This window comes from Phlebotomus papatasi, chromosome 2 (assembly GCF_024763615.1).
Source record: "Phlebotomus papatasi isolate M1 chromosome 2, Ppap_2.1, whole genome shotgun sequence".
In the NCBI taxonomy this organism is placed as follows: domain Eukaryota; kingdom Metazoa; phylum Arthropoda; class Insecta; order Diptera; family Psychodidae; genus Phlebotomus; species Phlebotomus papatasi.
This window is the reverse complement of record NC_077223.1, coordinates 35,435,466-35,461,289: the sequence shown is the minus strand read 5'-3', so window position 1 is coordinate 35,461,289 and position 25,824 is coordinate 35,435,466. Positions and strand designations below refer to the sequence as shown.

Sequence of the window (25,824 nt, the reverse complement as noted above, 5' to 3'; positions counted from 1 at the left end):
AGCGATGCAACTTTATTTTCGTATCTTATAAGATAAGATGTCAAATTTTGAATTATAAGAATTTGGTATGCAAGATTAAGTTCTGGTGAGATTCTTTGAACAAGACTGCCATGCACCATACGAGAAGACAATAGATTTTTCTTACAGATCTTTGAATTCTTTTGCAAAGAGGTTCATCAGAAAGGGTTTGTTGGCATTGCAGGGTACAACCCTGAGGTATTGCTTGCATACTTGTTAAACTTTGGAATAGACTAATACTTGAATGAAACAGGAGGATCAAAGAGGTCACCGGGAGATGAAATAGTTGCAGAACTGACACTATAATTTATCCAGCAAAAGAAGAATTGTGCATAACTTGAATCAAGAATTGGTGAAACAAGAGGATGGTGCTGGACGAATGATTTGTTTTAATGAACGATCTATCAGAGATTGGACAAATATTTCATTCCTAGCGAGTGGGTTGGATTATGAAGCGAATATAAATGATCCAACGCCCAAAATTGCAGTCTTTTTCATCTCCCGGAAGTGTTTTCAGATTATTCTAGACTTGATTATGCGACCAGAAAGGATAGAATAATCCCCTTAACCGGTAATAATGTAAGCAGAATTATCAATCCGTTCGAAAAAAAGAATTGGGATTGTTAGTCAATTTATAAAATAATATTTTCTAAAAAATATATAAATCCAATTTTCCAAAGAAAAAAATACTTTATTTTACTGAGTTAAATATTTATCAACATCAAATAAAGAAAACAAGTAGTAAAAGAATTATTCTTTATTTTTTCTTCACTTCTGAAAGTGTCCAATAGTTATGAGACGTTTTGAGGTTGGAATTCATATTTTATAAAATTCACCACTCAGGGTTGCATCGCAAATCTCTTAAGTTAATAGACTAGACGAGATCTGTAAAGTTGCATCGCTCTGTAAATCACTTATAAGTCAACTGTAAAATAAACAAAAACAAAATGAAATTAAGAAAAAATTATGCATAAAACATCTATTCTGTAAATAAGACTCTTTCTCAATCGGGCACATGGCGCAAAATGTCATCCAAATTATCGAGAGATTTTGGCATCAAAATCATTGTAAATTCCACAAAAAGCGCTCAAATATGAAGAATCACGATAAAAAAAGAGGAACCACAGAGAATTTGAACAAATTTGCTTTAAAATCAAACGTGAAAATTGTCTACAAAATTTTGCGCCCGATTGAAAAAGAGCCGATTGAGCGAGAGTCTACTGTAATCTCAGTGGAGACGTTAATTCAAAATTCTACGTCTGAAAAATAATCGCTCCGCTGAGTACTAAAAGGTTTACAAGCCCTGAGAAGTTTGACAGACCGGTAGAAACATAGAGAAAGTCATTGCATCTATCTGCATCAAGTTTAGAGATTGTGAAGATTTTAATAACACTTTCATCAATTTATAAGGTAAGTTTGCTAATATTGATAGATTTATTTGGTCCGTTTGTATAATTTAGATATTTCCCACGTGTTTCATTACTATTCCTCCTGTTATTCTACTTTGAAACGTATGTTTTCTCCAAATAGTAAGTTTTGTAGTAAAATCAATGGCCGTCAGGCAAAATGTTTCTTTGGGTGAGAAAGGTATTTTTGTTTGACAATCTTACATTTTTACAAGTGCATCAGTTTTTTGTGTAAAAAACTGAAATATTAAAATAATTTAGTAACTGAAAAAATGGCAATCATCTCAGCTTTTAGAAATGCTCGAATAATTCACGAAATAGAGCTCTCCGTGAATTACCTTTTTGGGCGGTTTTTTGTCCATAAAAGTGTAGGCGTAGGAGGGGAAAGCGCGCTACCTTCGGACGATTTATGCTTCAAACAAATCATGTTTTTCAATGTGTTGTAAATAAATTTGACCCATTATGATAATATACTTTAATAGCTACTAGTTCAATGACTCAAATTTACAGAAAAGGCAAATGGGGTGAAATTCATAAGGAACATAGAGAAAAAATTGAATTATCCGAAGCTTGAGTCGTCCGAAGGTACAGTAGACTCTCGCTAATTCGGCTCCTTTAACATCGGGCTACTTTTTAATTCGGGCAACAGTTAAGTTCGAAAAAAGTTTGTTGACATTTTTCAAGTTCGATTATGAATATCGAATGAAGCAAATTTGCTCAAATTTGCCATGCTTTATCTCAGTTGTGATGTTATTTTGCATTACTGATGGGCTTTCATGAAATTTACAATTAATATGAGTATGTAAACTTAATATGAGTATGCAGGTAAACAAAAGATAGTTGCATTTCAAACAATGTGATGCCCGAATTTCTCTCTAATTCGGTTGACATTTCGGTCCCAAATGCCCGAATTTGAGAGAGTCTACTGTAGCGCGCTTTCCCCTACTTTTATATGTTATTCCTGGGACTGAGATCTACTACTGGTGAAAATTTGGTAGTCATCCGACCTCTGGGTATTTTTCGAAAAAAAAAAAAAAAAATACACGAGAAGAATAAGAAATCGCCAACTTCAAATAGTTCTCTTGAAAAGTCATTTACGGGTACTTTATCGATTAATTGCCGAATTAGTATGGTGTACTCGAGTTCAAAATTTCAAAACCATTCCAAAAAATCCAGATTTAAGCAAATCAGTTGAGAACTATACCATCCTTATTTGATTCTTTTCAGTCAAAAGTAAAACACGAGATCGTTATAAAGATTGCAATTTTTTAAATTAGATATTAGACTTCAAAGTACGAATTTAACATAAAATAGAAAAAGAAGAGAATACATCTAAATTCACACAGTTTTAATTCGAAAAGAAAGATAAAAATATTTTAAATAGAATGATATGGAGCTGAATAAGTCTTCAACTTATGATTGGACTCAAAATTTGAAATCTAGGGTGGAATCACCAGTTCTCGCCAGTGCCCCACTTCTCGCCACTTACATTGAAATCGCTATTTTTCGCAATTTATGAAATAAATGAGTCGCAATTTTTTTGTATTGTTTCTGCTTCTACGCATAGAATCGAAAAATAATAATTATTCGTTTTGGATTCACGATTTTGATCACTTTTTAGAGCAATATTTTAAGCAAGTGCATCGAATCCAACTTCTCTTACCAAATGTACTAAGTGTCGTCAAATTTTCATCAGGCCAAAAATATCTATTTGGGTAAATAATTTGTCTATTGAATATTTAATTGCACTTGTGGAATACATAAAATTTGTATTTAGTCAATTAATATTTCATTTTATATTATTTTTGTATAAAAATGAGGCATGGCGAGAAGTGGTAATATTCTGGAATTGATTTTACCACCTGTCGCCATATCTTTTCAATAGGCGACGCTAACTTCACTTCGTACATTCTCAATTGTCAAATCTGCATTGTTTACTTTCTGCAAAAGCCCCATAATTTGATTTCTCAAATAAAAGTGAAGAAAAATCATTTAAAGAGAGTAATAATAAAGTGATCACAAGGAAAGAGAAATGGTGAATGTATTCTTTTCATAGCATTGCCTAAAATAACCGAGTGTGGTTCTTTTCAAGTGGGTGGCGAGAAGTGGTTACAAATTTTACAAAACTGGCGAAAAGTGGTAAAAAGTGGCGACGAAATGGTTATTTTTGCATTATTAATAAAAATCAGTTTTTTAAGTAGTCCAGCGTTATGTTCTAGGATTATTGTTTTCACGTATCTAGAGCCAATACATCTAAGTAACTTTGTGTCAAATTTGACTTATCTTGTAACAAGGATTCAAAAATTATGAATAAATGAATTTAATTTTTTCCTAAACATGGCGATAGCCGGTTATTCCACCCTACTTTTCGGAATGTTAGTTTTTTAAATAATGTTACACGAACACTTTCGAAAATGCAGTAAAGATTATCAGATTTGACAGAACAGTGCCCAATTTTGCATAAGATGAATTTTCATGCTTCTATTTTTTATTCTTTTGTAGTCAATTTTATTACAACTCCTTACAAATTTGTACTATTATTTATAAAATAATTAACCTTATAATGATAAACCATGTTTTGTTTAAATATTTATTACAAATTTAAAATAAATTGAATACCTAATTTCACATTTACAAATGCAGTTTCTTATTACCTAAAAAGTCGACACTGTGAAAACATTATACTTAGTTCTACTGTTATCTAATTGTTGTTAATGCATTCTAGATGCCTTTCAGGTGCACAGTAAAGGGATGTCCCTCAAAAATAAGAACACAACCAGGAGTTTCTCTCTTTAAGTTTCCTGATGATCCAAATGTTTTCAACGATTGGATCAAAGCAATACCTAAATCTAACGATTGGGAATATAAAACATCTCATAGAGTATGTAGTCTGCATTTTGATGACCTTGATTTCCATCCTCAACTTGCTACAGAGAAACGGAGAATTCTGATAAAAACCGCAATACCACATATCTTCTACTACTACAATTATGTAAGAATTGTCTTCTGTTGTCCAGTTATTATTCTGACTTTCATTTCTTTGTTAAGTTTTGAAAAATCCGTTTTTTCTCTCAGAGAACATATTTGATAATATGTACTACTAACTTTATATTTTTCTATATAGAGAAAGTTTGGAGAATCTGACGAAGATTCCGATAATATGCCAGATTCGTGTTGCGTTGAATACTGTCGCAAGAAGCGAGGAAAGAATGCGGATGTGATTCTTTTCCGTTTTCCAAACGATGAAGACGTTAGGAAAAAATGGGTAAAGGCCATTCAGAAAATTTATCCAAACTGGGCTCCATCGAAATGTCCGAAGATTTGTATAGATCACTTCAAGGAAAATGACTTAGCTGGGACTGGAGGAAAAAATTCTTCAAAAAAATGTTACTTGAAGAAGAATGTAGTACCGTCACAATTTAAAAGTAAGTTTGCAATTATCGCATAATAATTAAATTTTCCAATTCATAAACGATGATTTATTCTGTAGGAAAAGTGGATAATTCCTGTATAACCACAATAGAAAATTATTTGAAGGTAAGTAAAGATTTCAAAAACTTAGAGCTGAATGTTGATGAGAAGAAATTTTGTTGTGTGTTTGGTGGGATTGGACGGGAATCATCTGACAAGGGAATTACTCGAGTCTTCAAATTCAGAAAAATCTGTGGCTTTGCTCAAACACGCAAAAAGTCATAAAATGAAACGTGGTATATTCAAAAAGTGCGAAATTTGGTTAATTCTTTAAAAAAAAAGTCATCAAAGTTTAAAATGACACGTTACGCAGCACACAATAAAGAAAATTTGTATGACGCTGTGTGCAGCGCTAGCACAGCGGTATAGGGCAAGACAATTAACGAAAGTGCCACGGGTTCGATCCTTGGCTCTGTCACGTTTTTTTTCTTTCGATATCTTTTTTTTTATAATAAATATATTTTATTTTAGTTGTCAAGGCATTCCACAGTGTTTTGTTTTTAAATATAATTCTTTGTCAAACAATTATGATGCGAGAAATTATTACGTATACCCAAACGAATATATGTGGTATCAAGCTCCTACTTTGGCTTCACGAATATGCCATACAAATACGTAGAACTGAACTTGCCATTTTGTTCCGGCCGGGATATTTCAAAGTGACAATGTTGAAGACTGACAACTTCAATGGCTCCAGGGTAATCATTTACAGCCCATTTAATGTTACAGCCTCAATATTATCAGTTAAAGCAGCTTTAATCACTTTCCAAGGCATGCCATAATGGCTGCTTTCGTACAAATCGACATCAAATTTTTAATTTCCTGATAAGCAGAAATTGGGGCCTTGATACTTTACCGATTAATTGCCTATTGAGTTTGGTACAGCCGAGTTCAAGACCCTTCCAAAAAATCCAGATTTAAGCCAATCTGTTAATAATATACATGTTGCAGATTCGAATTTGAAATGAGTACTAAATGTGAGGGTTCAGTCATTCTTCTAGTTTAGTGTTGCCATAGAACAAGTGAAATGTCATTTTGTGAAAAAGATTCCGAGGACGAACACGAGATTTAGAATCTGTGAAAATCTATTGAAAACCTGTAAATAGGAAACAAGGAAAATCGGGGTTATGAGAAACTTAAAGATGGTTCTATGTATAGGGAAATTTATATTGAAAGAAAAGCGAGAATTTACTGAGATTTAAAGAGAGCAAGTTGACTGCTCAGGTATGTAAGGTTAGGTTTAGATAAAATAGGCAATCATGACTGAGTCCCTCTTTTCAGATCTTTAATCAGACACTCATACAGTTTAGACATTGAAATTATCGCACTAGAAGAATTTGAATTTATTAAATAAAGAATATTCCGATGGAAGAATTTGACAACACAATACCCTCCTTATTTACTTGAATTTTCGAAAACTTGATAACGAGACTTTTTCAACAAATACTATAGATATCCTTGTACTCTGAAGAAATGGTAAGATAAGTAGTGCAGACATAAAAGTGAGTCTTCACAACTACCCTATGTTTACTACTGCCCCAGTTTGCCCCTGTGTAATCGTTAATCGATATTTCTTCTTTTGACATTCAGCTGTTAATATGTTTAGTTTTTGTGAAGTTTTCAATAATATTTTCGAACAACAGACCAGAGCTGCATGTATAGTTCATGATTGCGATTCACATCTCAGTGGGGAACCTGTCACTCACCTAGGCCTTCCAAGTACACCTGAATTGAGACAGACTTGGATAAAAGCGATTCCAAGGCGTCAAGGGATGTTTTTCAATGATAAAACACTAATTTGCATTAATCATTTCAAGACTACAGATATTATGCGTCGATCACGTACCAATGGTATCAGATCACTGAGACCAAATACTGTTCCTTCAATTTTTCCTCCAAGTGCTGTTCTTCTCAAAGAAAAAGAACTAAATGCCATTAGGCTTGAACAAGAACGAATGGAAAAATCGAAACAGTATTTCAATGATCTTACATCAAACTTTGAAAAACTCAAACAAACTTACCTTGAAAGGATCAAGAAAACCATTCTTGGGAAGTTTCGTGCCAGAATCACAGATACCTACATCACCTTCTTCCGGATTGATTTTAGTGCTAATGGTGTACCAACAATAAAATCAACTTTAACTGTGTCCGACTCCATGGAAATCACTATCACTATCAACAATCAGTTGGTTCATCACAAATATTTTGAACAGTACATGACCCATGGGACAAAGTTAATAACCTTTTCGCAACTCGAAAATCTTCTCAATGCAATTTCCGTTGACTTCGATCAGTGTCCAAGGCCGCAACTACCTTACAAAGATTCTCTGAAGAGTCTAAAGAAAACCATTACAGATATGGTTGAAGATAGCGATGATTATGATGATTGTGACTCAAATGAATTGCAAATGCTGCTTATTAACCTTCGAGATATTATTTATGCTCAAGGAAATACTCCAAGATATCCTGTAGAAATGATCGTTCAAGGAGCAAAACTACTAAATATGGCTGGCACTTCCTATAATATGATCCGTCGCTTGATTCTGTATCCTGGAGAGAAGAATATTCTCAATTACATTTCGCCAGATATGAATCAACTCCCGTGGAATTCTAACGAAAGAAAAATATTACAACGAACGGATGAAGAAATGAATACTTAGATGTCTTGGACAAGAAATTTTCGAAAATGTGACATTTTCGAAAATGTGTGATTTTGTAAATAAAGGTTCAGCGAATTGAAGTTTGTTGCAATTAATTGGATGAACTTGTGTTGTAGTTTTTTTTAGCCCATCAGTCGTTTTTCTGTGGAGGTGAGTTATCGGCGCTGAGACGGCGGTGGACGTAAAATATCAAATCGAAGATAATCACATAGTACTGCGCTCTGCTCTATGGTCAATGAAATAAAATATTTATCTAATAGATATACCCCTAAATTCCGAAATAAAGAAAACCTAAAAAAGATTCAAGTTAAGTATTTGGTTACAAATTTAGGAATTGTAAACGCAAGTTAAAAGACTTGGGGTTTTTGGTCGGTTGAACTGATTTATTGGCAAAAATCGATCACCTAGAATAATACATATATAATGTATAATAATACATAAATTTTGCTTACACTAACAATTTTATTATTGAGGGGAAATTGGAAATATTGGAAAAATCGCGGGGAAATTTGAAATATTGCCGGTATTTATACTAATACATGCATATAAAACTAACCGTTAATTAATAATCACAATATAAATTTTGATAATATGCCTTATGGCTTATGCTCTATTTATTGATCTTATCGTTTCATTATAGTGAAGTTTGTTACATCTTAGCTCAAAAGCTTAACGAAATTTGACACTTTGTCCTTATCGATCCACGAATCGCATTTTAACGGCCATTTGAAAGTCTTAACACGTACTTAAGCTTCTTAGAATTTGCTGAGTTTTAAATGGTAAAGGTGCCTTTAAGTTTGAAAATAATTCTCTGAAAATCATAATTATTACATGGTAGATTATATACGAGTACATGCAAAACAAGAAAGCGTCTTATAGAAATTTTCGAACTTTTAAGTGCTCGAGCGGCTCGAGCTCCAAGAGAGAGCAGTTTTAATAATCTTTAACTCGACCTTTACCTTTAAGTTCACATTGTACTGAATATTTGTCTCAGTGTTTTAGCACAAACGCACTGAATCCCAACTATGTGAAGAGGACTACTAAATAGCCGAGATTCTCACCATTATTTTTTAGCCTGCATTCAAGTATAAAGAGGGGAAAAATTCGAAACAAAGGCAATCGAAATTTCGAACGAAATGTCAAAGTCACTGTGCCATTTGTGTTTTGTTTGTGTTATTCAAAGAGAATTTTCTTAAAGTATTCAGTGATTTTTTAAGGTAAGTTAATAATTTCTAATATGATTTTCAATAAAAACAATACGTTATCGCTTCCACCAGTTGATATTGCAAGAGGTATACCAAAATATGTACCATAATTTATTAAATGATATTAACGATATTGGCTCAATTTGCGGGCGGGCTCAGGGAAGGTACAGCATTCATTGCAAAAATTAAACAAAATGCTGACCCGGTGTTTAAATATTTCATCTGTTCATATAGTCTATGAGTCAAAAAATGCTTTTAAATGATAAGTATTGATAAGCCTAGATCAGGGTATTGTGGGTAAGATTCTTTAAGTCTGTAAACTTGGATTACATTGAAGTTCGATTTGGAGTTGCAGTTAGAAGATACAGTAATTTTGAGTCAAATTCCTGAAACAAATGCAAATTGTATATTTTTAAAATGTAGACCGGAGTAGGGGAATATGCCCATGCTTGGTACTATCCCAGGCTTCGTAATGACTAAATTTTTCCTATTATTATTTTTTTTTAATATAAATGTGACTACGCAATATATGTATTTTAAAAACTGGGCACATAACCCTAGTTCCTAAAATCTGCGATGAGACATATTTATTTGAAAACATAGGAAAAATTTAGTCATTACGAAGCTTGGGATCGTACAAAGCATGGGCACTTTCCCCTATCCTCTATAATTTTCCTTAAGAACATAATCGACTCCAGAGCCGCTCCTGGTGTCCATGTGACGAACTACACTATAACAGAGAATGATAGAATTTTGAGCTGTCTTTCTTTCAACCTTATTTTAAGTACTGTGGTTGACAAAAAGTGGTCACATCAATAATTCGTCAGTTAAATCAGTATTTGTCGTAACTTCATTTTTTGCGATTTTGAGATATATACATATTTAGAATCGGCGTAATTTTGTTTATTAAACGCACTTGAGAAAAAGAAACTTTTATAAGCCCATTAAAAATAATTTAAAACAAAAATTATCGTAAGTGCCCTCAATTAATAATAAAATTACAGTAGACTCTCTCAAATTCGGGCATATAGGACCGAAATGTCAGCCGAATTAGACAGAAATTCGGGCGACATGTGCATATAGATACTGAGTTTACACACTGATATATATAGTAAATTGCATGAAAATCCCTCAATAATGCAAAATCACATCAAAACTAAGACAAACCATGCCAAATTTGAGCATATTTGATTCATTTGATAGTCATAATCGAACTTGAAAAATGACAACAAACTTTTTTCAAATGTAACCGCTGCCCGAATTAAAAAGTAGCCCGATCTTAAAAGAGCCGAATTTGCGAGAGTCTACTGTATCAGAATTCGTCCTAACTTTCATTTTTAGGGAAATTACGACAAATTTTCATACAAAATTTTCTCTGATCAGCACTTGCCGTAACTTTTGCTCGTTTGCGTGGTTTGTAATTTGCAACAAAAATGTAATATTTCTCATTAAAACGTTCGCAAACTCTTCCAAATATTCAAAGATAGTGAGAATAATGCACCATTAAAACATTTTAATTCAATTTTGTAAGAAAAAAAAGTAAGAAATAATCCCTGCCCATCTGTCATTAATTCAAAACAAAACAAGCGACGCGTCGCATAAAATTTATTGAATAAAATTTATGAAAAAGCTTTTAGGGACAGAGATAAGAGTTTAATTGATTAATTTAGTCAAATTAAATCGCTTATTATCACAAGAGCAATTGAAATTAATATAATGCATTTTTTAAAATTGTCGTAACTTCCAAGACCTCCTTACATTGGCAGTTACGGCTTTATAAACGATGGAAGTTACGATAAAATCTTATTTTGTTTCTTCTGACTTATTCTTCTATAATATCTGCTTTTAAATTTTTTTTTAAAAGATTTTCTCGAGTTACAGTTTATTAGTGCCACTTTTATTATTTTGCCTCAAAAGTATTAGATTCGGGGGTCATTTTTAAGAAAAATGATGCTGAACTGAAAATATCGTCTCCTGAAAATTTATCAAAGGGAAGTTACGACAAATGCTGATTTAACTGATGAATTGTGTAGTGTACTTTCACAGCGTTATTCAGAGATAAAGACAGTTATTTTCTACATTAACCCTCTAACGGGTAAGACCGCCTCCAGGCGGTCTTCATAAAAATCACCTTTACAGCGACAATAAAGGTTTTATTTATTTAAAAGTGCTCGGTTTTATTTATTTAAAAGTGTCCTCGGTAATAGTTTTGTAAACATCTCTTGAAAGTTTGAACTCATTTTGACTCTTCGTTTTGTTGCTATTCCCAGTTTTGTGTGACTGGTCCGAGAAAAAGCAACAAAATATATTTGTACAAAAAACTCATTTCCAATTTCCATAAAAATACCGATTTAAAGCTATCTGACTAAAATAAATTTATTTTTTACTGAAAGATATGTCATTCTACTTTGTATATTTTATTTAAAAAAAAATGAAAAAACTAAAAATGTGAAGTTTAGAAACAAAAAGAGTGTCAAAAATTTTTTTATATTTTCTCACCTAGCGCCTAAACTAATAAAGATAATGAAGAGTGGATTGTTTTTTCGACTTTATTGGATCATTATTATCCTAGAAAGCATTGTTTTAGAACTTTTTTCGCATAATAAAGAAAACACCGTTAGAGGGTTAAAATAATAAAATCGGACAAATGGCATAATATGAGCAAAAATTTATGTATGAACGAAATATAAATATGAATACCATCTACAATTAGGACCTTGACCTTGACAGACTTGAGGATTAGACGAGAGACGACTTAGCGTAATTATATTCGATATAATGGTTAAAGCGCATTTCTATCATTTTCGACTAAGCCATCTCTCGGCTTAAGTCGTAAGTGGTGTGTCTGGGGCATTACGCCACAATAATCATCAAGATCGATTATGCGGATGTTAAGATAATTGAGATTATGTATTATGAAAATTGCTTTTTCGACTGCGACGCCTCTAGCGTTGGTCCCACAAAGTTCAATTATTTTAGACAGTTATAGTATAACAAACGGACATATCACATTTTATATTTCGTGAACTTTGACTCCTTATATCTCCGGTTCTATTGCAGCCACAGCAAACCCACAAAAACTTTCGAGAAACTTCATAGCCTACACAGTAAAAAATTGTGTGAGAAATAAGGTTGTGTATGGGAAAAGTTGTGTAATGTCACAAGCATTTTGGTTGTAAATTGTACAATTACACAGTAAAAAATTGTGTGAGAAATAAGGTTGTATCTGGGAAAAGTTGTGTAATGTCAGAAACATTTTGGTTCTAAATTGTAAAACACTCTGAAATTATATCAACTTGCACAATGCAATGGCGTCTTTGATCAAAATGAGTTTGAATTTTGACCACAGCGCCACCAGTGGTGATTTTTTTATGTTAAGGTCAAATAGAACCGGAGATTTGACTATTTGAATTTCGTAAACTTTGACCCCTCATATCTCCGGTTCTGTTGTAGCCACAGCGAACCTCCATCACTTTTTGTAAACTTCATAGCCTCTAAAATTTTATCAAAATGCACAAGGGTATTTTTGAAAAGCTAAGTTTGAATTTTTACGTTACCCGTGCATGAAAGGGATCATCGAGACGAATACACACCTAAAAAGTTAAGTGCACAAAATGATAACTGGAATCAAAGTTACAGGTTGGTCAGTTTCCAAATAAATAAAATAATTATCAAATTCTTAGGGTTAGAACCGTAGCAAAAAGCATTAATCCTTTAAATACGAATGGGACACCGGTGTCCCAAAAATAAAAACTAATTTTCTGGACTATTTAGGAGGATGAAATATCTTTCTATAGTCAAAAAAATTGTTTATGTGTTTGAGACACCGGTGTCCCACTCGTCCTTAAAGGGTTAAAGAAAAAATTTACTCCATCTAGCTCAGGCAGGGGGCATTACGTAGGAACTGATATTTTTTAATGAAAGCTTTCATGCTCAGTTGTCGTAGCAAAATTTGAGCCCGTACGGTGTTATAGGATCGAAGTAGTTGAGAAGACGAAAAAGGGTAGTTTTCAAAATTTCGTAAGATAAGGATTTTGGGTGAGTTGCTAATGCACCAAGTTACAATTTTCATTCAATATATAACCCGATTTCGTTTATATAACTTTTAGTCTGTATTGGAGGAAGCATAACGAATACAGTGGGTCCTGGGATTATGCACATTTTTGGGACCGGAAAGACCGCACGAAACGGTATTATGCATCCAGAAAAATTGTTGCATACTTGTAGGAGATCTTTTTCAAATAAGTCAGCTGTAGAACGAATTTCACGCTGAGTAAAAGTAGTCTGTACAAAAAGATTTAACTCTTCAAAAGAAATGCATTGTAAATAGTTTTTGTTGGCCTCGTTCCATAATAAATTGTTAAAATATTCAAAAAAAAAAAAAAAACTTAATAATTGTTTCTTTCTGATAAATGAAGTATTTTCGAATTTTCCGTGTCACATTGAGGCGTATTTTTTTTTTAAATTATTTCTCAAAATTGGCTCCTAATGGTAAGCAAAAATGCATAATTAAGTGTACGTACATAATCCCGTCAGGTGCATAATCCTAGGGCCCCTTTTAGAACGTAAACCTACCACAACAAATGAGGTTGTAACAATGCTTTATTACTCAGATGTCAGTTTGCGTGGTGCGTGGTTGTAGCTCAAGCGGCCACCATATTTACGTATTTCCGGAAGATGAAGAAATGAGAGAAAAATGGTTCAACAGTTTCGTAGGAAAGGAACGCTATCGTGAATTTAATAAGTCGCTTGCCGGAATTTGTTCAAAGCACTTTAAGCCTTCTGACTTTGAAGAAATCGAACTAGACACAATGCATGGCGAACTGAAATTCGACGCTGTACCGTCTCAAAATCTCTTCAGACCCGGTCAGTGTTTGACAATTACTCTAGATATGTCTGACAGTGAGGAGGACGACCTAGTTTTATCTATTGTTAAAGATGAGGAAGAAGTAGTGGATGAAGCTGATGTCAAGGTTACATTATCAGATTACATACAAAGTTTTCTAGAACTTCAGACTGAATACCGCAACCGGATTAATGCATCCCTTCTGGAAAAATACTCAATTGAGTGTCTTGACAAGTATATCACCTTCTACAAATTGGACTTTGAACCAAATGGTCAAGTAAGCATTTCTACTAGCATAACAATATCAAGGAACTTGAACATAACAGTGTTTGCCCATGGTGAACAAGTCACAGAATCCAGTAATGAGTTACAGGTAACTGGAAAAATCAATCTGTATTCCAAGCTTCAGGACATTCTGCAAGCTTTTGTGGATTTTAAGAGTAATTCCCTCCGGAATTCCCCGTCTTTCAAAAACAATCTCGCCCTAAGTATTTATGCACTGGATGAGATTCTAAAGAGTCGACAAGAACTATCTGATAGTGATACAGAACTCACAGTAACCAATATCAATACCATCAAAGATCAATTGCTGCAAATTCAGAACAGAGATAATAAGTTTTCCGTCTCAACGATCGTCAATTGTTTTAATATTCATGCTGCGTCTCCTGATGCTTACGAATATCTAAGGACCCTGATGTTTCTACCTAAGGCGAATGAACTTAAAGAATTAATGAAAGCTGAGACTGCAAACATGTCAACTGAGAATACTGAAGGAGATCAGGGAAATGTCAATGAAGTATCTTCAGATGAAGGATCAGACGTTGAAATGCATTTTCACAGTTGCAAATAAATTAGTTCAAGTGATTCTTACAAGTTGCGTAGTTTTATTTTATCTTCATGGGTTAATGGCCTCTACACAATAGGAGAACTTTCTTTAAAAAATGCCTTTTTAAAGAAAATTTCCCCTATCCTTGTAGACAGAAACGTCAGAATTTAAAAAAAAAAGGCTATTCTTGACGAAAATTGCTTCTAGTGTGTAGTGTAGACAGACACTAGAATACAAAATGTATGACACAATATCGTCGGTTCCGAAGAAGACTATCGTAAGTCTACTTACAATAGTATAAAAAGATGGTATCATTGGATGCAGAAACCTTGCTTAGATCTTATATCGCCACAAAATTTTATGTTGATTAAGATATTCTTGCAAAAGTTACAAGGAAAAAACTTAAAATCAGCCTGCCAAATTATTGAGTTTTTTGCCCACAATTTTGCTATAATTAATTTAAAAGTAGTGTTAACTAGAATATATTCAATGCGTAAGTATGATGGAATAAGTTTCAAAAGCTGAAAGTATACCAATTGCAGTGAAATTAATGAAAATAAATTTTAGCTGTCAAACTTTAAACCTCTTTCTGTAAAGTTTACATTTTGGACTTACAATAGTCTTCTTCGGAACCGACGATATGTCATACATTTTTTCAATGTGTAGGGACCATAATAGAGAATATGGATATGGCTCTAATCATCCGATCACTAATACTGATTCGTGCTGATTTACTCGCTGACACTTATCCAGTAACTTTGAAAATGAAACTGAAGGAAAGGACGAAACGGTAAGTAATATCGATTTGTGATTCACGGGACACCTTATATGTATATTTATCACTGCTGCTAACCTTAGCTCGCATCATTGAAAGAATCAATTAATTGGTCCCTACTAAGGTTAGTATATCGCCGGTTGCATCAACTGCTATCATATTTGCATTTCCTTTGTGTCGGTATTTCACTCAAGATGCGAGGTCTGTAGATTATCATTTGTTCTAGTCTCTAACATAGAGGTGCAAAATATGAACTTCGCAGAAGCTGTCAAAAATCACCTTTCAACATCACTCAAGAAAAAAACAGACTTTTCTTTCAAAAATGGAATTTTCTAAGCTCTTAGGAGGACAGTTTCACATCGAACAGACTGGGCTTTTTTACATGGTCATTGTTTTTTTACTCCTTCATTGCTTTTTTACTCCTTCATTGCTTTTTTACACGTGGAAAAAATATTCAAAAAATTGAGGCATCAAACCAATTTTTGCATCAATTTGATCTTTTTCCGTTCCCTGAGACAATATTCTGTAAAAAGAAAAGGATATTTTAGTAAAATTAGCCAAATTTAAATACCTTGAACAAAAAGCAAAAAACAATTGCCCGGTCAATTGCTTTTTCTTGACACTTTCATATTACATAGTCCGTTAACATTCTCTATTTGAATTCACTGTTCGAAATTTCATCGACCACCATCAAAATCAGCTGATGCCGGGAAAAATCAAAACAAAGGAAATTTTACTCATAAAACTCTTGTGAAAACTTTTGAAATACATTTAAAAAGTGTCTAGGCTTAGTGAAATTAAAGTTTAGTATAAAATACATGTGAATAATGTGAACTACATTGTTTTGAACAACTGAATATATTTCCCGCCTTGGACATTTTACTTACACTGGATGGCGCTGTTCTCAGTGAGTTATCTAATCGAAAAAAATGAAGGTGTCATATCACTTCTCCATTGCTTCTTTGAAAATCGATTAAAAGAGCAATGGCCCAGTCTGTTCAATGCTTTTGTTGTTAAGATCAACTGATTTTTCAACAAGGTTATAAGTATTTGAAACTTGTACAGGATTGGCACTATCAATGATCTGAGCGATCTGAGCATAACTCGAAAGGGATTTCTCTTACGATTGCACTCTTCTCATACCTGCATTTGGGCGAGCTCTATATTTTTATTTTATTAATTTTTTTTTGTAACTTATTAGGCTTATTAGTATTTTTTTGGGGGCGTGATGTATAGTGTTAAAGTTGGAACGCTATGTCCCGGCCTATTATCCCGTACCGAGGTCTCTCTCTCTCGGCTTCACCGAGCTCTCTCTCCGCTATTTGTAACAGGGTCGAAGGAACACTTCTTTGACAGGGAACCATTATTGACACTTTTGTCAAAATAATGAAATTTATTTAATTAGGTGAGATTCTTAACAATCTCACCTACTATAATCCTAACAAAATTTCATGTCGTCCGATCGACCTCAAATTTGGCCAAAATGTGTTTCGCCACTTCCTGATTCCGAATATATATGTGGCTAATTTACGTTCCCGGCCGGCCGGCCGGCCGGCCGCTCTTTGGAGCTTAATAGCTCCTAAACTAAAAAAGATATCGACTTGCGGTTTTCGGCAAAGGTTATATATCGGGTGAAAATTGCAATTTGCTGCATTGACCCCCCACCCCCCACCCCTCCTTCCGCCATTTTGAAGACCCCCCTTTTTTTGTTTTCTCAATAGCTCCGCCCCTATGGCATCGAGCGGGCTCAAATTTTAGTATGTTATAGCTGGGCCTTAGAGCTTTCCATCAATACCAAACTTAAGGTCCCCCGACCCCCCTGACCCGAGCTATAAGGGTCCAAAAAAAATTTCTTAAAATGGCCATAACTCCGGTTCTAATTGTCAGAATTTAAAAAATGAGGGCTTTTTGGAAAGCTCTCGTGAAATGCCACTTCCCCTTCTAACATCGCAAGTTCATAAAACCACCGCTGGGGGCGCTTTTTTTAAAAAGAAAATTTTTAAATCTTAAAAGTTAAATAACTCACAAATTCCATTGTGCATCGGGCTGAAAATTTAGTATGTTGTAGCCGTTGATTATACCTATCAAACAAAAAAAACCTTAAGTCGATCCATAACCCCTGACCCGAGCTATAAGGGGTCAAAGTTCGAACATTGACCGGCCTCTATCTCCGGTTCTAATTAACATAGCGACATAAATTTTACCTTTTTGGTTTCGTCTCGATGAGCACTTTCAGATGGAAGTTCAAAAAGTCACCACAGGTGGCGCTGTGATAGCGTCAAAATTCATCGAAATTCAAAGTCACTTTTCTCAAAAACGGCATTGTGCAAGTTAATGAAATTTTAGTATGTTGTAGTCCAGTCTAGGACGTTTCCAAAATGGTGCGTATGCGCGCTGTGGTTAAAACAGAACCGGAGATATGAGGGGTCAAAGTTCACGAAATTCAAAAAATCATATCTCCGGTTCTATGTGACCGATTTTGATGAGTGAGGGCTTAAACGAAAGATCTCACCAAATGCTACAACTTTCTAGAATATTTGAACTTCGTGGGACCAACACCAGGGGCGCCACAGTCGAAAAACCAATTTCAATATCACATAACCTTAATTATCTCGACTGTCGCTAAACCGATTTTGATGATTACTTCGACACTATTGTAGAACACATTTGTCTCTACATTTCGTCCATACATCATTTTCCGCTCAGACTACGCTATCACTCCGATTTTGCCGTTTAAGTGTGAAAAAAATGATTTTTCCCATAAAAACGCTTTGAAATCACTCAGATGCCAATTTGACTGCCTCTACTCCACCAAGACACTTAAAATAGGGGTTTAAATGGAAAGTCCCACAAAATACAACAATTCTTTGAAATAGTTGAAGCTCAACAAATGACTACTTGGGGCACTCTGGATGAAAAAACGAGTTAAGAAACAAAAAACCTCGATTACCTTGGCTTCTGAGTAATCGATGAGATCATGTTCTATGGGAAAATTATAGAGAACATTCTGGTCTACATTTCATCCATATATCACTTTTCTATCAGTTCATCCAAATCCTTGATATTTTGGTTTAAATACAAAATTTGTATAATTTCACGAATTTGATTCAAGATAACTGAATGGCGTCTCCCAACTTCAGCTCTAAATCGAATTTGCATGCACTCCGAGTTAGCTCACGTTAAGAATCTCACCTACATAAGCCGGTTAGGATTATCTGTCCCTTCTTCCAATAAAATCTAAGTAATATAACGTTTTTTCATTAATCTGCGTTTTTCAATAAGGAAAAGTGTTCGATTTTTGGTAATTTCCGACGATTAATTCAATAGGTGTGGAAACCGGTGAGCGTCGAGTAAGAAGAAGCAAAGAAAATTCTCAAATTCTTCCCAAAGCTTTCGGCTCGGACTGCATGCCTTCCTCAGTGGTCAAATTTTTAGTCTTTTCTTGCTTTGTCAAAGGGTCTTTTTTGTTCACAGGGCATGGGGATTTGGGGCACTGCATTTAATTTTCTACTTATTTTTAAAAATTTAGCAACTTTTCTCTCTTTTTGTGTGTCTTTCTTAATATTTCTTTGTGAAAGAAATATTAAGAAAGACACAAAAAAAGTCAACAAAAAAGACCCTTTGACAAAGCAAAAAAAGACTAAAAATTTGACCACTGATGAAGGCTTGGAGCCCGAGCCGAAAGCTTTGGGAAGAATTTGAGAATTTTCTTTGCTTCTTCTTACCCGACGCTCACCGGTTTCCACACCTATTGAAAAGTGTTCGAATTCGAGTAGGATGTCAATAATTTCTAACACGAGTTCATAAAGTGTCAAGAGGTGTTCCTTTCACCCTAGTATTGTAGAGCACGAATGGGCTTGCATCAGCAGGGACTGCCTTCTGGATCGCCTATTCTGTTATGTGGATTAGGGCGGCCGTGCGGTATCCTGAGTACTGATGTGCCTAGATTATGGATCCTATGATTAATGGCTTTTGGATTTAACTATCCCAGATTAACTAATTAGGTTCTTTTGTTTTTTTGTGTGTTTTTCTGTTTCTTTCACATAATTTTAACTTTTTTTCTCTTATTTCCTATGTTGAAAATCCTTTGAAAACTAAAAATCCCCTTAAAAAGTGATAGCAAAATCATCAATCTATTTAATTACTATCTGACAAATACTGGGGAAAAACGTACTGAATTTTAACTTGTAGGGGAAAGGTGCCTGCCTTTGAATCCGGCAGCCTTTCAATATTTAATTTTTTTCTTATTTTCCAAAGAAAAAACCTTATTCTCTAAAACAATAGTCCATCCAACTATTTTCTATTAACTTCGATTAATAACATAGAATATTTGCTTTGGGAAATAAGAGAAAAGAATAAATGTTCAAAGGCTGCCGCATTCAAAGGCAGACCACTTTCCCCTATAGTGACTTTTACACTGCACTAGGGCTCATGCCCGTTTGGCTTACAGCTCATTTGAGCTAGTCATCCTACTCTCGCAATGCCGTGATATCAGAAGAGCAGTAGTGAACTGTTTCGTTTTTTTCTTTTTAAATTGTTAAAGTATGTGATTTTGTAAAGAAAGTCTAAGCATGAAAGATCAGTTTTTCTGCAACGGATTATACAACGTGTGAAGGAGGATTTCCATCGTTTGCCTCTGAAAGTTTTTCACAAACGTTAAGACGGCGGTGGACGCAATGAAGGAAGATAAGTCTCTGTTTGTGTCATGTTGTTGCGTTTTAAAATGATGAATAAATATCTATCTATCTATCTTATAAAGATTATGGTAATTCTAAAAAAGATTAGATGTAGATATTTACTTTGAACACTGAGAAAAAAAAGAGGGTGCGATTAACTTTTTTCCTCATAACTTTAACACTTTTTAGGTATAAAAATATATCAACATTTTTTAATGTTAATTTTACACCTTTTGAGGGTAAAATCAACATGAAAAAAGGGTAACTTTAGCCCCCAATACACCTAAAAAGGGTAATATTTACACCGATTTCGGATCAATAATGGGTGAAATGATAACTCCGTCTAATTGTCCCATCGCTACTGTCGAGTGTCGATTATGGACAATCGAGATGATAACTTGCATTTTTTATCGCTAGTGTCGATAATTCTCGCCACTAATTTATCGACACCTCTGGAGCTGTCGATTTGTACTCTCAAGTGAAATTTTTTGAAAGTTTAACGTTTTTCGGCAGTAAAAATCTTTTATTTTACTCCTTTAATTTACATTTATTAATTGTTGTTAATGATAATATAAAATATAAATACTATTTATTCTGTGCCCATTATAAACCGCGCTATAGCATGGAAATATATTGGCCAAATCGGATGCAAAATATTCTATATCTATTCAATTAATTATGTTCAAATACAAAAATATCTTCACAATACACAAACTGGGAAATGCTCATGAGAGGAAGCATCTGTATGTGATTGAAGCTGCATCGTTTGAGGGACTGTCCAGGAAGTTGACTAAGAGTTTTTTTCGTGGATTCCTTGTGGTGAAATTGAACACCTCTAGCAGGAGCTCAAAAGCTCAAGAGCTATCGGAGATGACCACACTTTTGTCTGCTTCCTTCGAATCTTCTGCTCCTCTTTTGTGAACTGTAAAACGCCAGAGTGTAACAGGAATCCACGCATCGATGGAATGGAGGACGACGTATTATGAGAATTTTCTGGAATAATTTTTTCAGCATGTGTTCTTTCAGCAATTCCTTCAGAGTCAGTAACTATGTTGGAATCTGAAGAAAAGTAAAAAGATGTGCGTAAATAGATATAAATTATAAAGATGAACATTTGTTACTTACACATCTTCCAGAAGCTTCAGAATTCTCTTAAGGCCGCAATTTACTAGTCCTCGTCCAAAATGAAATTTGCACTCCCTCAGGATCACAATTTTCTTTAAAACTTTTCTTTGGGTCATCTTTTTTTTGATTAAAATCACTAAAATCACTAGAGAAAACTTTGATTGCAAATCAAAACAAGTAACTAGTGAGGTTATGTTGCACTGTCCTAAAGTGTCACAATAACGAGTCGACACAGCGAGAAGAGCCGACAGTCATTTCATCTCATCATTTGGATTTAACGATACTAGAGATTCGATAGTGTCGAATCGATACTAGCGAGAGCCAAAGTTATCATTTCACCCCAGGGTAAAATTAACATTTCCGGAATGTTATTTTAACTTTTTCGGATTTCTCTTAGTGAATGGACAACAAACTTACGCAAATATCAAGAAACCGCATTTTTAACCTTTAAAATCCGACAGTTTTTTTCATTGTTTCATAATTACAGTGCCCGCATTGTAATCCGGATGATTGGGAGACAATATGACAGATGTCCGCTTCGTAATCCGGATGGATTTTTTGAATTTGTTCAACGTCTCGCAAATATAATACAAGTTTTTTCTGTAGAATTAGAATATAAGTTTTAAAAAAGATTAAAAAGACATAATTAGAGAATTATATGCTATTATACTTCATTTATTAAACAAAAACATCACAGGATAACTCATTTTCATTCCTGAAGACGCATGCATACATAACCTCAAAATTATTTTAAATGAAACCGTCGATGACTCCTCCGGATTACGGCGATCCGGATTAGAGAGCGGGCACTGTAAATGAAAGATATTTAATTTTCTTAGAACAGAAAAATAAAGCAAAGGAACACAATATTAATATCTTAGCATTTTTTAATTTTAAGGATCTCAACCGAGGGGTATGTCATAACAGAGAAATAATTGACAGGTAATTTCTGTTTCTAGAAACATTGGGATACTGTTTCTTATTTTCTTTTTCCTCCATATTGTCATACTGCGATTCTACATATAGCGTGTTTCTTTATGATTGTTTAATAGATTAAAAATAACTTCATTATTATTTCAAATGACCCATCGCGTAGAGGCGTGGGACATGTTTCACTATTTCAATTTTATTTTTATACCAATTTTGTAGTTAGTAAACCGAGTTCAATTTTTTTTAATTCAAAATGCATATTCTAAAGATGGTCTTCAAACTGAAGGTTTAATCTCGTTCCTGAAGGCCTTGAATTTCTAAACATCGATGTATTGTAGTAATTTTGCTAAATACAATCCTATACAATCCTAATTTAAAATTTCATCAATCATTTCCATTTTTAATTAATTACAACAGTTAATCTATTTGGATAAATTCGATAAACCTTAAGTCTGAAGACCGTTTAAAGATTATGAAAATTTTATGAAACCTACATTTTTGGCCAAATAAATTTTCTATGTTTTCTATTGTGTATTCAAATACTCGTTGTAAAAACAAGCAAAATTAGTATTTATTTAAGTTAATATTTTCTTTTTCATTATCCCTATCCGAAACTAAACTATGAAGGAAAATGATAACGTAATAAGAATAATTTTCCCATTATTATACAGAATTTTTCAATAATTGGCGCTGTATTATTTTAAATGTTGATATTTTTAGCAGTAAAATGAATTGTGCCTAGCGCACAATAAATTTTGTTTATAAAATTGTTTTCAAATTTTCCTATGAGATAGAGCTAGATGACCAGATCTAGATCTCACTCACTCTCACTGAAATGTCAAAAACATGTTTACTAAACAAAAGTTATTGTGCGTTGGGGATTATTTTTGAAATAATAAACCACAAAATCGTGCTAAGTTACTTAATTACGAAAAGAATAAAAAAAGTTTAAAGTGTGATCTTACAATTAAAATGGTTTTTTCTGTGTAAGATAATATTTTATCCAGCCAACCTAGCTGTTTTTATTTTCTTAATTTCTTACTAATCTTCTTTGTTTTAATATTCGTTTGTTTAATCTTCTTTAAAAAATATTTGTTCGTCACTTTTATTACCTGAAAACACCTCTGAAGATGTTACGATTTTGGTCTTTTGGTATTTTCAATCCTGTGAAACTTACAATGCAACTCTTGGGATTGCAACTTCTTGCAGATCTGGAGACTCGGGCAAGATACTATCTACAAATACAGCCCAAGATGGAAAGACGTGAGATACTAGAGAATAAATTATGGTTGTATAGGTCACATCTGCCTGCTCATGAATTTTTACAGTTCCCTCAGTCACGGTAGCGCCTTCTCAGCGAGCTGCCACATTTGCTGATAGAAATTTCTCGTGACTCAGGAGCGCTAGAACTGATGCGCAGAGACCTTTTTCTACCGGGGAAAGTGCCATGTGACCACGCGTGAGTGAAGTTTTGACAGAGACGAAAAGGCAAATAAACCGCATAGAAACAGTCATTCACCCACGCTACCACTTGTACTAACACCTTGTCTCATTTTTTTTTTCGGGGAAATGTGCTTTTCAAAGAACTTTTCGCCATTAACACTTCAACTGTGATATTTGGCCAAAGAACTTCTGTGACACTCAAAGTGTAACATTGTGTGGAGCAGGAAAGACTCAAATCTTGAGAAGTGTAGATTTTTTTTTTCGTAAAAGTGGTTTCAAAATTTGTTGTTTCTCAGAGTGATAAGACATCCGTTAATAGTATAAATATTCTTCGAGGCATCTCTGCTGCTTTCTTGTGATTGTCCTAGTTCTTAAAAAGAATTTTTCGCCCCCTCGTGAATTATTATTGTCGCATTGGTGTCCACAGAAGCATGTGAAAATCAATAGGTTACATCCCCATTTGGCGCATATTCCTCGTAAATAGAACTCTAACGATTTCACTTAATTGCTCTGCGGGTTGAAGAGATGAAAAATTATTGCTGCATTAATAAAACCCTTGAGAAAAGTCCCCACAAGGATATTCAAAAATTGCTTTATCATCTTCCACAGTCCTTTTTCTCAGAAAGTGCTAAATTTTTCGTCACTGTCACGTCTAAGGGTAAAAGTGGTGAATGTGAGGGGAAAGACTCAGGTATTGTTCAATACCACGAAATAGCAGTCAAGGAACAGTAACTAAGACAAAATTGTACTATTTGTATTTCTAATTTCAATACTATGAAAAACACATGTAAAATTAAATTTTTAGACATAAAACTTAATTAAAAGTTTAAAGATTTTACAATTTTTTCTAGATTAATATTACAGTGGACTCTCTCAAATTCGGGCATATGGGACCGAAATGTCAGCCGAATTAGACAGAAATTCGGGCGACAAATTTTCTGAAATGCAACGATTTTTTATTCATGTGCATATAGATATTGAGTTTACACACTCATATATAACGTAAATTGCATGAAAATCCCTCAATAATGCAAAATCACATCAAAACTAAGACAAAAAATGCCAAATTTGAGCATATAATGATTCATTTGATAATCATAATCAAACTTGAAAAATGACAACAAACTTTTTGAAATGTAACCGCTGCCTGAATTAAAAAGTAGCCCGATCTTAAAAGAGCCGAATTTGCGAGAGTCTACTGTATTTATATTCGGGACAAAGTTTTCGTATTGAGAAAATGACTTTTGTTTAGAGTAATGATTAGCATTTTCCAAGGTAATGGTTATTCTGACTTAAATTAAAATTTGGAATGCTCTTTGTGGTATAAAAGAGTATTTAGGAAGAGCTAAAGCAAGGGTAAAGGCCCAAATAATAGATTAAGGCTGATCATTGAGAGCTCGTAAAATTTGGTAGTAGAGTATCAGGTTCGAGTTGAATCCATTGACCCCCCCCCCCCCACTCTCAAATTTTACGGGTTAAATGTTTCTGAGAATTACTTTTTGAGTCTATTTGGGGCTTCAGAAAAAGACTTCTGAGTTATACTGGCTTCAGACCTAAGGCTTAACCATGTGGCTAACTTCTCTAATTTCTTATCAATCAAGATTTTTTGGAAGATTATCACTTAAGATTGGACAACATGGGCAAGTGATCCTTTAAATAAAAAAAAAACAATAAAATTGGTTGCTATTTTGAATTTCTAGACCATCGGGAACTGAGCTAAACCTAACGTCTGAAGCCGACCTTATATGGGCTTCAGACCTAAAACTTAGCCATATGGCTTAACTTCTCTAATATCTTATCAGTCAAGATTTTTTGGAAAATTTTGACCTAGGATTGGATTATTAAGGGCAAATGACCTATTACATTTTGAAATATCAATAAAATCGGTTGCTGTTTAGGGTTTTGAGACCCTCGAGAACTGAGCTAAACCTCTAGTCTGAAGACGGTCTTACTGTCGCAAAGGATCATCAAACGATTAGTGGTAAATATTGGAAGCTTTAGATGAGCGCCCGCTCCCAATTAAGTTAACATTTGCACCACTTGGGTCTGGGATTTCCAAAGAATGTTCTGGGAGTTTTTGTTTTAGTTTTTGAATGCATTTCAGATGTTGCCTAAAGGCTTTAAGGATTCTGAACACTAAAAGTCTTTAAAAACGTGTGTTCAATCAATTTTTTGAACAAGTGTGCATTTTTTGAAAAACCTCTGAATCCTGAAAGAGTCATGATTATTATTATTTTATAATATACATAAATTCTGCGATATTGTAGAAAAAATTTTAAAACGAAATGGATCTATTTGAATTGGGAAAAATAAAAAAAAATACTTCGGAATGAAAAAGAACTCTGCGAGCAATTCAATTCAAACTCCTTCATGATCATTCGATTCACATTATTCGATCAAGATTATTTGCTCATACGTTTGAAAATTAAGAAACTTTATTAAT

General features: G+C 33.9%; 3 protein-coding genes across 7 annotated transcripts in view; all 3 read left to right on the top strand.

The window, feature by feature from the left end:
• Positions 1–1,331: 1,331 nt before the first annotated feature.
• On the top strand, positions 1,332–7,635 carry LOC129802328 (uncharacterized). Of its 2 annotated transcripts, XM_055848058.1 has the most exons (5): positions 1,332–1,428; positions 4,150–4,416; positions 4,549–4,849; positions 4,915–4,961; positions 6,539–7,635. In XM_055848058.1, the coding sequence occupies exons 2-5, from the start codon at positions 4,150–4,152 to the stop codon at positions 7,553–7,555; spliced, it is 1,632 nt and encodes a 543-aa protein (XP_055704033.1). In that variant the 5' UTR covers positions 1,332–1,428; the 3' UTR covers positions 7,556–7,635. The 2 variants fall into 2 exon arrangements, with proteins under 2 accessions (XP_055704033.1, XP_055704034.1); XM_055848059.1 differs by lacking the exon at positions 4,150–4,416.
• Positions 7,636–8,687: 1,052 nt separating this feature from the next.
• LOC129802332 (uncharacterized) lies at positions 8,688–14,479 on the top strand. Its single transcript, XM_055848067.1, has 2 exons — positions 8,688–8,772; positions 13,374–14,479. The coding sequence occupies exon 2, from the start codon at positions 13,374–13,376 to the stop codon at positions 14,454–14,456; it is 1,083 nt and encodes a 360-aa protein (XP_055704042.1). The 5' UTR covers positions 8,688–8,772; the 3' UTR covers positions 14,457–14,479.
• An 8,799-nt stretch (positions 14,480–23,278) lies between these two features.
• LOC129802324 (long-chain-fatty-acid--CoA ligase 6) overlaps positions 23,279–25,824 on the top strand; it is a 38,560-nt gene continuing 36,014 nt past the window's right edge. Inside the window, exon 1 of one of the 4 annotated variants that reach the window (XM_055848048.1) lies at positions 23,279–23,397. The gene's annotated coding sequence lies outside the window, so the exon portion shown is untranslated. Of the gene's footprint in view, positions 24,073–25,824 lie in introns of all 4 variants that reach the window. The other 3 variants (XM_055848046.1, XM_055848049.1, XM_055848047.1) reach the window with 3 other exon arrangements.